Raw genomic sequence first — 13401 nt, forward strand, 5'->3', positions numbered from 1 at the left:
GGTGATGGACAAAATAAGAGAAGAAACAGTGACCCATTGGATGACTCAATAGTCCAAATCGTACTTTCGGAGCAACAATGAAATATTGCCAAGAAGCCGGCATGACATACGAGTATGGCAAAACATAATCCTTGAAATGAGATAGCAACAACCAGAATGTAGGATAAAGTCCAGAATTCAAACTATGCTGCTCCAATGTAACTCAAACCAAATACTGCCCATTTTTAACCACATCTTTAAAACAAAAGAATGGAAACTCAACCAATATTTTAAGTATCCAGATCCATATACCTTCAAATGCACCACTAAGACTGGAACATGGAACATCCACTTGCAAGGGGTCTGACACTGGGGCAATGCTCATTCATTTTTGCTAACATATGGATACAAGCAATGCACAAAGTCCCCTCATTATAGATAAACATATTGTTACTTGCAAAACCTGATAATTTAGTATATATCAACCACTTAACCAAAAAATTGAAGCAAAGCCTCTATGCACAAAAGGAATTGGAGTATGTCATGCCTCTCACGCATGAGAAGTGGAGAAGATGCAAGTACTGTTGTATATCTGAGTATGATGTTTCTCATCATATGAACCTTTGAGGATCAGGAGACACTCTGCATGGTGATGATACCTTGGTCGAACCAAGCTCCATACTACATGATAACTAGATCTTGACTTCACTCTAACCACCAAAGGCAAGCCCCTACCAGACTCCAGCAAGTCTTGCATGCTCCGGCCAGCTCCATACATTGGCTTGTTCTTCGCACCTACGTACTGCCTTGATGTTAGAGAACTTTCACTGCCGACATATGATTCCTCACCCTACAACATAAAAAAGAAAGGACAAAATAAAGAAATATTTGAAGTAAGCCCTCCAGATATTACTATGAGTTACTGATGGGAGCTAAAATTAAATAACCAATATGCAAAACTGAACTTGATCACTTACAACTCTAATGAAGAAGAAAGAAGCCTTCATCGAAGAGTTCAAGATATTGAGATTTCTAGAAAAAGATTGGCATTAGAAACAGAATAAAAACCATACCTCTGCCATTTCCCTTGCACTATTTTAATTTTTAGGAATGAAAAGGAATTGGAATGGGTATCAGAATGGAATGGAAATGGAAGATAGGGTATTAAAATCACAATTCCCATTCCATTATTTGAACGTGAAATAGAAGAATACATGGAAAAAAAAATAATAGTAGTTGAATTCTGATGTCTAATTTAACTAGTTATATATTGAAATGCAATCAATTTTAATTAATATATAAATATATCATTAATTTTATTACCTTTTTTCATTAATTGGTTTTTATTTTAATTATGTTTTAATCTCAAATTTAATATTTTAGTTTTTAATTTTTAATCTTAATTATTTACGTTTTTATATATTTTACTTTTTTTATTCTTTAAATTTTATTTAAAATAATTTATAATATTTTCATTTTTAATTTAATACTATTTAAATATTTATATCTTTATTTTTTTAAATATGCATAGCAAAATGCCTGTGCTAGTATATAATAAATAGTAAACCTTTAAGTACTGGTTAATATAATATAACAAGAAGTGGTACTTGATATTTTTACTATTTTTTATTGAAATAATATTTTAAATTAAATATTTATTAAATTTTCTAGTTTTATTTGACATCACAACCATCAATAGCTAATCATATCAAACTATGTTATTTGTTACTCTTTATATTGTAAATACTCTCAATTACTTCAAAAAAAAAAAAATCATTTGTTCCCATTTTCATGCAAACCACTCTTCCTCCAGTAAATATGATCCGGTCCTTTATGTCCATTTCATTATAACATTCATTCCAGTGAACCAAACGGATAGTTGATGTCATATGCAAATTATGATTTAGAAATTTTAGGGGTCAATCCAAGGCCCAGATTTCCTGGATGTGCTGAGCTCTAGCGTAGTATTCTAGGCCCAAGACCAGGCCGAGCCAAGCTCGGGTCTGGGTTTGGGCCCAACCTGAAGCCATCCCGTCCCGTCCCGGCCCGGGCAAGGCTAAGGTCTGGTTACCGCTCACAAATTTTTCTTTCAGGAAAATCCAATTTTCCCGTCTAAAGAAACGGAAAACATTACTTTCAAACGCATATGCATGTTCGCATTGGATCTGTCCATTTCTTATATACAATATCTTGTATACAATGTAGGCCTAACACCTTGCTAGAAATTATGGATGACATATTTAGGCAAATGGATTTCTTATGTTTGGTAAAGTTGGTCCGGTAATTTCCTTTAATTGTATTAGATTTGATTGAAATTGCCATTACTTGAACAAAAATAATGTTTTATCAAATAGATTGTTATGAGAGTAGATTCGAAAGAGGAATATAATGATATAAGGTTTAAATAGAATTATTTAGTTGTCGAAAATTCAAATTGAATGTTAACTAGTCTTGAATGGCTCAATTGGCTTGAAATTAGAGAGCGAGTAATAGTTGCAAAAAATTTTAAGGGCATTTTAAAAAGAAAAAATATATATATATAATATATATAATATTTTTAAATATTTTTAAATTTTAAAACTTATATTTTTTTATATGATATTAGCAAATTCACACCTAAAAGAAAAAAAAAAGAGAGCGAGTGATAAAGCCCAATTTGTTCAGGAGTTGAACTAGAATCTAATCGAAAATAGATTAAAAAAAAAAGATAAAGTCCAATCTGTGAGAGAGTCTCGTGGAGAGGTCCCATCTAAAAGAGGCATGTGAAATATGGTGGTTAACATGGGTGAGAAAGTGAGGGGAGTGATTTATATATCCAGTAAGATTAATAGGAGAGACATTTTTTATATATAAAATAATAGATGAATGTAAAAAGAAATATTTTTATTTTCGAGATATTATTATTTTTATTAAAATTTTAAAATCTTACGGGATGAAGGCATCCCGATTTTTCCATATAATGGGACATCCTACTGTTCCATCCCATTCCAGAAGTAGTCCTAGTCTTGCATCCTGTTGTGGTCATGGGTTAAAGGGTCGAATGGCTCAGATGGTTGGCTTATGCCTCCGCCTCCTCATACGTGAGGTATTGTCCACTTTGACTCATTACCATCTTTAGGTTTCAATGGACCTTTAGGCTTCAATGGGCCTTTTAGATTTTAATAGACCTTGATCATCTAGAGCCTCACGGTTTTGTCCTTTAAAAAGTGCCTCAATGTTGTGGTCATGGGTTAAGGAAAAAAGCATTTCCACAAACGGCGTCAATATTGTGGTCATGGGTTAAGGGGTCGAATGGCTCAGATGGTCAGTTTATGCCTCCTCCTCCACATACGTGAGGTATTGTCCGCTTTAACTCATGACCATCTTTAGGCTTCAATGGGCCTTGATCATTTAGAGCCTTACGATTTTGTCTTTTAAAAGATGCCTCACATTGAGAGAGAAGGTTCTAATCCATTTAAGCCATTTTCTTCTTGACTCATAACCGATGTGGGACTAAAGAAGCACTCTCTATACCACAACACATCTTAATAGATATCCTCTATCTCTCTTCTATTTTTTTTTTCTTTTTTATTTTTTTTATATTTTTATATTTTATTTTTTTCATCTTTTCTTCATTTTTTTCTTCTTTATTTCTTCTCTCCCTGTGTAAATGAATTTTAAAATTTCAAACCCATCCCGATCTCCTTCTCTAGTAGGGATGGGCTAGTATGGACAGAATGCCCCTCGTACCTTGATTCATAGCATAGATAGATAGAAGGTGCAAACTCAATGCAATAACTTTATGAGATCATGAATGTCAAATTTTGTTGTATATTAATATAATTTTTAGACAAATGAAAGAAAAGATTACGTTGTTTGAGCTATGAATAAAGAAACTTTTCCAAAACCAAAAGGAAATGGCAGGTCTTGAGATTAATTTCAAAGAAGAAAAAAAAAAAAAAATTATCCTTGGTTTTAAATAATAATCTTATAATCATTACAATGCCCCGAACCCCGAACCACAATCCATCCACTCCCACCCTAATTAATTAAAATAGCAACCCAAACCTATGAGTGATACATTATAGATCCAGTTGACTTTATATAAATAATATATTGAATTTATATTTATACATTATTAATTAGATGTTAAACAAATGGATTAAGATTGCTAACCATTTTTAATGGAGTTAAGTGTTTCGAGTTAAATTTAATAGGTTAATTGTGTCAATTCCTAACTTGCTTATTAGATGGGTTACAAGGTTAGGCCAAATTACTTGTTTAATAAATTGGTTAGGTTGGAATTAGAATTATTGACCTATTCATATGTATGGCATTGAAATTGATGGAATGATTCCAATAATCATGATATTCAATTATAGCAAAGCCCCACTATAATATAGGTTTTAAATTATTTGTATTAAATAATAATTTATTGTCATAACAACATTACAATAGAAGAATAACAACAATATTTGTCTAAATTACTGTTCACCTAATAAAATAATTATTGTTTTCTAAACTGTTTTTTTTTTTTTTTTTGAATGGAAAAACGCTCTACATAATGCCCATTATAAAAAAAGGAAGTCAAATAATGGCCACTATATACAAACATACAAACGTGCACAGAGAGTAGCTTGACATACCCGCCACAAAATTGTTGTTAATTTAAATTATGATTGGTTGAGCACCTATCTCAACCTATTTTGACCCGCTGGTTCGCTGATCATTTCACAAAGAAAGAATATTGTTACCTGAGAACTTGCAAATTTGAAGCGTCCGAAAGCCATTTCAATGGTTGGTGGGCGGATTTGCAAGCCAAAGACCTTGGAATAATTGTCTGCCTCCATATCCATGGAGCAATTGCAAGTCAAGATTTTTGTCACAACGCCCGTATTATCCAGCCCTTCTCCAAGATGAAATTGTTTGACTGCCGCTATCTGGACAAGATCAAAAGGCATGCAGATCAAAATATAATAAAAAGAGTAATTAACCATTCCATCAAAAAAAAAAAAAAAAAAAAGCCAATTTATTATCTGAAAAACAGAAGAAAAAGAAAGCTAAAAAGAAATTAAACGACAGTATATACATCTCTCTCTCTCTCTGTTTGCATGCTCATTTTCTTGGACTGGATTTGGAGCATGTTCACCAAGTCCAGCCTCGGAAAATAAAGCCTGTTTTTTTTTCTTGATAAGGCATAAACTTGAATAATTGATGATATCTATTGTCAAATAAGTTTGTTGAAGTAACTTTACATCAAAAAAAAAAGTTTTGCTGAAGTAACTATGCAATAACTTGCCTCGTTGAATCTTGTCTATCAGAGAATTATGAGAAACAAATAAAATTAACTTTAGCTATTCTCAAAGGAAGCACAAAGAAAAGAGAGCAAGCTAGGTTTACGCTTAACCCAAAATTTCTGGCCTGCTCAAATCTAGGTGAATAGTGGACTTCCAAAAAAATTCTGAAAGCTATGTTTCAAGTAAATCTCATTAGAAATATAACATCAAAATGATATTTGCTCATGTTTGTAATGGATTAGATTTTGGAAGCGTGTGCTTGATTACCATTTGAACAAAATCACATTGTTTTTTAAGACACTTACTGAAATTCATGTTCTCGCATGTTTAGAAATTAGCAAGAACATATAGCCCTTGGTCAGGCTCAACCACCGTTTACATGCAATGATGAATGTATGGATTTTAAACAACACATATGGACATAAATATTATCAGTTGAATGTTTAACAAACTGACGCTAAGTAGTGCAGGTAATAGTTTATGGAGATCACAGCTGTTTAAATATCTCAATATGTCCTCCCTTCATATAAATATACAATGATTATCTATTTTGCATGTTACTTGCTCACTTCTGATATATTTAGTGCTGGTTTTTGTTAAGTTTTAATTTTATATTTTGAATAAATAGTAAAGAAAAAGAAGGATATTTTCGTATATATGTTTGTCCTAACATTGGTCATTCTGATGAAAGATATGCCTCATTGCATGCGTATACTTGCATGCATGGAAACATCTATATATTTATGTTTTGAATGCAAAGGCAGCAATCATTACATAGGAATTCTATCTAAGGCAATGCTTTGTGGTTTAGGTGAGGTAAGAGGTTCAAGTTTCATAATTTGTTATCCACCTTTTGAATTTGTTCAGTTACAGGAACCACTCAACTCGAGACATGGGAGAAAGATAGCTCCAACAGTGGGGACATGTTCCTGACTCTAGATCAAGAGCAGATGGAGCACTTATTCTCAAAAAAAAAGAAGACAGATGGAATAGTTGATGAAAGGAGGCTGGTAGAGAAAATATTGGGGCTTAACGCATGGGCGTTGCAAAATGCAGTCATATAGATGATGTGGAAGGTATATCACAATGAAAGCGAGCAGTTTAAAGCCAAATTATATCACTGTATGAATGGTTACTTGGCAAACCTCCATTTTTACTAGATAATGTTAGATAGCTTTAATTTTAAACAATCGACTCCATCTGTAATAATTTATTACTTTAAATTCTCAAACTATTGTGTAGATTAGTGACAGTTTTCATGATGCCACATGCATCTTTATGCAGATCCTTCTGGGAGAGTGACAGCAAGACTGATCATTTATGTGAATGCATACAATATTCTCACCTTATTCCTTTTCTTTCTTGCAAACTCTACACTATTTAGAGATGATCCCAACATTGATTGTCTTAATACTTCCTTGCTCAATGACAGTCTTATTTTAAAACAACCAGTTCACTACTCATATTTCATTCTTTATTTTTCTTTGACATTTTGCTTGATATTCTGCTTTATTTCCTCATACTTTTCATCATTAGTCACAGTTATATTTTGTTCTCAGCAAATCATTAATCATCAACTATCATCTTGGATTTTCTATATAACGTTTCTTTCTTCAATCTATACACAAATTACTTTCGCAGATTAAATATCCTTGTTCAAGACCCCAGTTAAATAAATAAATTCATATAGTGAAAAATCTTGGTACACCAACCAACGGTCATAAAGACAGACTAATGGTATAATTAAAGCATATTCAATTTCAAACATGGATCAGCCTTCAGAATCTAGTACTCTACAGTCTATATAACCATAATTCGTTCTGAAGATCAGGAGAACAACCAATATATATACCTTGAAGGAAACGTTCGGGGCCGGCGGCTTCGTCGCCAAGTAGAATACGAACAGTGCAAGCCCCATGCTGAGAAGAAGCCTCCAAATGACCTGAAATGCGACGCAGAAGAAGGATGAAGAAGGATCTAAAGAGACAAACTTCCAAAGTCCATTCCTTCTCCTAATACCATCACCGGCATCATCCTCATCGCCGGTAATGATCTTAAGACGTTGGCGGCCGCCACTTTTAAAGCGGCTGTCATTGCTCTGGAGGTCGTCATATGCCATCTTCTTTTCATGAAGGAAGGAGTTGTTGGATCCCCGGGAGGAGGAGTAGCGGGAGAGGGTGAAGCGGGAGCCCTCCCGGGATTGGTTATTGTCAAAGGTCTCGTGTGTGAAGGGAGAGAGGAAGGCAGACTCTGAAGGGTGGCTGTTGGCATGGGAGGCAGTGGAAGGGCTCTGAACATAGTAGAGGGCGCATGGAGAGGATTGAAAGAGGGCTTCCTGCTCTTCTCCTATGCTTTGGTTTGCCATTTGGGAAGAGAGAGAGAGGTGATTGGAAGATGTGAAGAGGAGAGGTTTTATGAGCGGGAGAGGTGTTTTAGCCGTTGTGATAGTCTTGCTTTGATTAGGTGGGAATGGGACCAATAAACATTAGTAGTCATTATGCTGTTTCTTGTGTTGAAAAATATTAAAGGCATACAAAAAATACATCAAAATTTTATAGAGAATTAAAACAATCATAGTTCTAAGGAAAACAAAAACTGTGAGGTACAGCAAAGAAGCAAATAACATCATTAATCATCTGTTCAAGAGAAAGCCATTGTTGATTGCTGTGGGCTGTTATGGGCTATGGAAGATGAGGGCTACATTGTTACAAATATTATGAACAGTCCTGAATAGTGTGTGAACAACCGTGAACAGTTTCAAAAGATTGTTACTAGATAAGAATTTGAAGGTATACCAGAAATATTTGAAGTGCTTAAGAAATTCCAAGAATATAAAAGGTGGAGTAGGCTTCATGAGCACTCCCACTTTCGGTGAGGTTAATTAATTGTTTACCAGATCATTATGGGAACAACATTATACAAAGAGCATGCCATCTGTATTAGTGGGAACAGAGAGTAGAGTGACTTGAAGGTCAAGACTGGAGGAGGCTGTGAGCATGAGGTGAATGATGGATTCCTTTTCTCTTGGGTACAAGTGGGTCACAGATGGTGGTAGAGGTAGCATGATTGAAGGGAACAGTAGTATCTTTTTCTCCCTTGCCCTTCACAGATACGGGAGGTATCCACTGTCTGGACCAAGGGAGCAGTGTACCGATTCATGAAGTTAGCCTGCAACCTTCTCAATTCCCCATTCATTGGAAAGCCAATGTCTTCGGGGATGAAGCTGTGGTCTTTAAAAGATGGACAACTGGAAAGCTTAGATTGCCAACTCTGTCATTTTAGATTAATAGTAAATCTTCCACTACCAAGTCCTACATAAATGGTCCCTTAATTGTTTTTCTCAGCCAGCCATTGTGGAGGAACCACTGTTAAAAGAGGTGTGGATGCATTGTAAACAATTTTAACATGGCATTACAAGATTTGTCCGTTGGTGTTCTTTCCAATATCTATGCATTTCACTGCTCCACCAAAAATTCTCTCTACCCTTATCATACTCCAGTTTGATAGTTTCTACCGTCCATCCAGGGTGCCCTCAAATTTGATGGCGGATTTGAAAAGCCACCTATAGATGCTTAAAGTCTAATTATTTCGGATAACACTTACATTCTCTATCTTATTGTGGCTGCTGATATAGAATTAGCCGATGTTTATTCCTCAGATACTATCATTGCTTCTTCTTCAAGAAAAAAAATTCACGACCCGTAGATCTTCTACCTCTATGCGGCATTGATACGTCAGGCTTTTACCCATTACGAAAAATCCCTTATGGAAGAATGATGATCCAAAAACTTGGCTTTCTCACAAATGCATGATATGTTTCGCATAATTGCCATGATGACCAAGAACAGGAATTGATGAATGAGGGTTCATGACAGGCTTAAAAAAATCAAACCTGAAATTGTGTTTATTTGGATTCATGGGACAAAATTTAGAACTCAATAGAGATTCTTATTGATCTTCATGGAATCATTTATAGCTACAGAACTAGTCATGCAGATATTGTAACTGTAAAGTGGTTCCAAGAGGTTGCATCTTTCTTTTATTCCTTTTGTAAGAATAATGTTTATGAAGCAACAACATAATTCATCATTTGGGTGACCAGAAGATCGATATGATATTGCATCTTTCTTTCAACTGTTTGATTTGAAATCTTGCTGAAAACCCCGAACCAATGAGAATGTGTGACTGGGAGCACCCATTGCATCATCCAAATTCCTATAAAAGATGGGGAGCACCTGGGAACGGCCTGGCTTACATCTGAAAAAAATTCTGGAAGTGTGATGTCCATGATTATTAGAATGGGAGTGTTTGATGGACAGTGAATGCAAGTGTATATATTTAAGGAAAGGTATATATTTTCACTAGATTGGAGAGGACAGCCACCTGCCAAGCATTTGTACAAATGTTTGGTTTATTAAGGATACTCACTTATGCTAAGTACCGATACCCAAATGAAATGTTTTTATTGACAGATGATGTATCTTGCGACGCCGTCAGCACTACGATGCCTGACCATAAATTACTATTGCTGTACCTAGAACTGAACCTTGTCCCATCTATCTGAACTCTGAAGTGGTACTTTCCATTTTCTTGATTTCATACAGCCTGAACAGATCCAAAGCTCAGATGTTCTGCTAACTTTTAGTGTCTACGAAGCGTCAGGTGGCTCTGTTGTGTTTGCTATTGGCATCAGCCAGTATGAGGAGTCCTCTGTTCATCCTTTTCTGGTTGCCTAGTTCCATGACCGCAATCCAGTGTACTTTTTGAGTGCTCCAGATCTCCGCGACATCATTGCAGAAATGCCTCAAGGGAAGGTATAAAAATTAGATTAACACTGCTGCATGAGTGGCTTTTCTTTAGAATAATTTATTTACCTTGGTTGCTTATTTTGAAAGATATTTAGAGTTGTATTCCACCACTTCATGCTTGGGGTTAATTAATGGTCCCACAGATGGCATGCTCAGTAACACAACATATTATAAGGTGTGATCCTGGGTAATGATGGGTGCGTGGGAGAAGTGTGGGGTCAGTGGGGATGAGAGATCAATGAGAACACTGCTTTTGCTTTCATCCCAAGGGATGATTACTGAGTGAGGCTTCATGGAATGATTCATAATCAATCAAGAGGTTAATCCATCACATGGATGCTGTTAGAAAAAGAAGGGGAACAAGAAAAACTGCTTGAAACTACTGATTCTTGGTGATGTTAATCATCCACCTATTTGATCTTCTAATGACCCCAAGCAGTATACCAATGTCCATTCTTGCAATTTACATATTTAGAGCATTGATGTGCTAATAAATCATGCATGTATAAATCCCAGAAGTCATTTAGATCATAGCCATGTTTGTCTATGTAAAGCAGCAACATGAAGCTTCCCTCAATTATTCTTTCGCAAACAGTGTCTGCAGTGCATGACAACACTGGTTTCTTTGTGAAGGAAAAATATGGTTGCAATTTTATTGTTATCAGTTCTCCCAAATGGTTCTTCAATTTTTTTTTCCTTGGTTAAACAATGGAGTAATGTTAACCAAGTTAATCATTCTTTAACCCAACATGCAATTCATGTAGAGGGTTTTGAAACTTGGATAGAAAGCCCCTTGATTTTATTTTAGAGCAGCAGCTTGCCGGAGCTTCTTCTTAATCTTATTAATAAAACTTCCATCTTTCTATACAAAAAGGGGAGCTACCACCATTCATTTCATTGACGGGTGAAACGGGAGGTTCTCCAAAATTAAGACTCCACCAAGCTTCCGGCAAAGGGAGCATATCAGTTCAGCATTGCATTTTGAGAAATTTCATGAACAACAGGGTGACAGTGTAAGCCTAATCGCTTGTTTAGATTTGCCCACTTTGTATCCTTCATCATCTTATCTCTCTTTCCTAAGTTGCTTCCACTCACCTTTTTATTTATCAAAAAGTTACATAGAATTATCAAAATAAATCAGATCTAAAGACAGAGCCAGTCTTTAGTGTTTTTCTTTTAGTTTCTTTTCTAATGAAGAGGGAGGCCAAAAGCCTATCCATTTATTTAAGAAAAAGGAGGAACTTCCTTGTGTTTTATTCATCTCTTTCTCTCTCTCTCTCTCTCTCATACGCACACGTGCTCATGCACATGCACACGCATAACTCAAATATTTTTCTTTACCTTTTGTTCCGCAGAGATAATCCTCCATCATCATCAAGGGTTTTTCTAATCAAATCTAATCCAGCCAATCAGCTGTCCTGTTTTCCTTCTTAGATATTTGTATCATGCCACAAGATTGCTTCGATTTAGAAGATATTATCATAAAATGAAGGTTGATAGTTTGATAAAATTCATTCGCCCAGCTCCTTCTAGGATGTCACCTGATTTCATACTATTTGGACAGAAATTTACATGTAGCATCATATAGATACTTGGATTGGTCATGCACAAAGGGCATCGCACATGCATATGTTGCAGAAGGCTACTTGTGTTCTACTTACAATAGACATACTCTTTGAAGTAGCAACAAGGTCAAACCTTAATCTCTCCCTACTTTTTGTAAGTTTAAGCATAATTGTGAACTATAGAGGTTGACAACTAGTGCAGCTGGTAAATCATTGAAGGTTGGTACCAGTGACCCAGAACTGAATTTTGCTCTCACCCAGCTTTGACTAAGTGCCCTCAAATTCTAATTCAAGAAAAAGTGTATTCTTGAACCACAGAACCAAAAGAATTGAACCTAAGTTAATAGAACTTGGTTTTTAGCAAAGGAAAATACAGAAATACTAAAAATATTAAGATAAATACAAAATTTAATATCTAACATAAATTCTGAAACCAACAAAAATATTGAATATATTAAATTAAAAAATCATGATCATCAAATACAAAGTGTGACAAACAAAAATGGAAAGTGAAGAACTTGAAGATTTACTTCAATATATCTTACACAAAAAAGAATACAGAACATGTGATCTAATTCAATCTTCACCACTACCACTACATCAAGTTATTTATAAAGACAAGTTTTCAGGAAATAATAGATAAAAGGGACAGAATGATTGCTGAGAGGCAGGCCAGTGGTGCTGTTGTTGGGTATTTTTCTTTAAGCAGGCTGACAGGCTATGCACTAAATGAATGATACATCTTTTTGCACAACTAAAGATCCAACAACAATTGGTCACACCCCTCTACTTAGCACCATAGGCTCCAGATTCCATTCTTAGATGGTGTATTTCCAAAATCTGAATCTATGTAATTAGAGAACAGGCAGGTTTCACTTTCTTTCTCTCAAAAAACATCTAATTGCTAATTTTTATCTAGAAATACATATTGATCATCCAGTACATAACAAGTCTAAACAGCTCAATTACAAAAGGAAGTAGCTAGGTCACATCTAAACCTCTCCTTCAGTTTGGTAAGCCTGATATCAAACAAACTGAAAGAACTCAACAGCGGTCAGTGGGTGATAGATCCTATAACTTTAACAGACATGAGGCTGCCTTGCACTCGTACAAATGCAACAAAAAATTGGACATGAGAAAAAATAAAACTTTTGAACTCTAGTATGAGCAATGCAACATCTTTCAAATTAAACTGTACAGTCATCCAATATCAATAATGCCAGTGTGCCACCAAAATAATGGACAAGAAACAACCGGAAAATGAATTGGATTACTTTGACTATTTTTCTCAGTGCAATGTAGAAGAAAAAAAGAGGAATATGGCCACACAATTGTTTTGTGGTGGTGCTTAAGAGACTTCTTTAGAGTCATAAATGTGAGATTGATAATCAGGTAGCTGAAGAGGAAACCATAGAACCTTTTCATTTGATTCTGCAGAGCCTATGTAGATTCCATAGAAATGTGAGAGAATCTTGTGAGACTTATAATTTGGCAGCTATAAAGAAAAACCATGGAACCTAGGCAAGAACCAATTCAACAATGACACTCTTTGATGTGTTATCATTTTAGAGTCTTCCAAGCATCATAGAAATCCTATTGATGCGGGAGATTCCTGACTCCAGTCGGAGTGGCTAAAGACGCTCGGAAATGGCTGGTGCACCAAGACCTGCAAAATAAGTCCCGATCGGAGTTGGCTCCAGCGGGAATCCTCCGACAATCAAGTCAGAAAAATGCAACAGATGAGAAGAAGTGCGAGAGGGTTTCAGAGCGTGA

The 13401-nt window shown here is 35.4% G+C and overlaps 1 protein-coding gene across 1 annotated transcript; it reads right to left on the bottom strand.

The window, feature by feature from the left end:
- Positions 1 to 265: 265 nt before the first annotated feature.
- LOC105033113 (uncharacterized) lies at positions 266 to 8886 on the bottom strand. The gene is made up of 3 exons (XM_010907768.4): positions 7108 to 8886; positions 4713 to 4898; positions 266 to 829 (listed from the first exon to the last, which is right to left on the bottom strand). Exons 1-3 carry the CDS (start codon positions 7618 to 7620, stop codon positions 530 to 532), a joined length of 999 nt encoding a protein of 332 aa, XP_010906070.1. The 5' UTR covers positions 7621 to 8886; the 3' UTR covers positions 266 to 529.
- Positions 8887 to 13401: the final 4515 nt, after the last annotated feature.

This window comes from Elaeis guineensis, chromosome 13 (genome assembly GCF_000442705.2).
Source record: "Elaeis guineensis isolate ETL-2024a chromosome 13, EG11, whole genome shotgun sequence".
Lineage (NCBI taxonomy): Eukaryota > Viridiplantae > Streptophyta > Magnoliopsida > Arecales > Arecaceae > Elaeis > Elaeis guineensis.

Excerpts from the sequence above, each read along its gene's own strand:
- LOC105033113 (XM_010907768.4), bottom strand. The coding sequence starts at position 7,620 with ATGGCAAACCAAAGCATAGGAGAAGAGCAGGAAGCCCTCTTTCAATCC. Across the intron at positions 4,899-7,107 it reads CCCCGAACGTTTCCTTCAAG|ATAGCGGCAGTCAAACAATT; the intron begins GTATATATATTG and ends GATCTTGTCCAG. Across the intron at positions 830-4,712 it reads TCAAATTTGCAAGTTCTCAG|GGTGAGGAATCATATGTCGG; the intron begins GTAACAATATTC and ends TTTATGTTGTAG.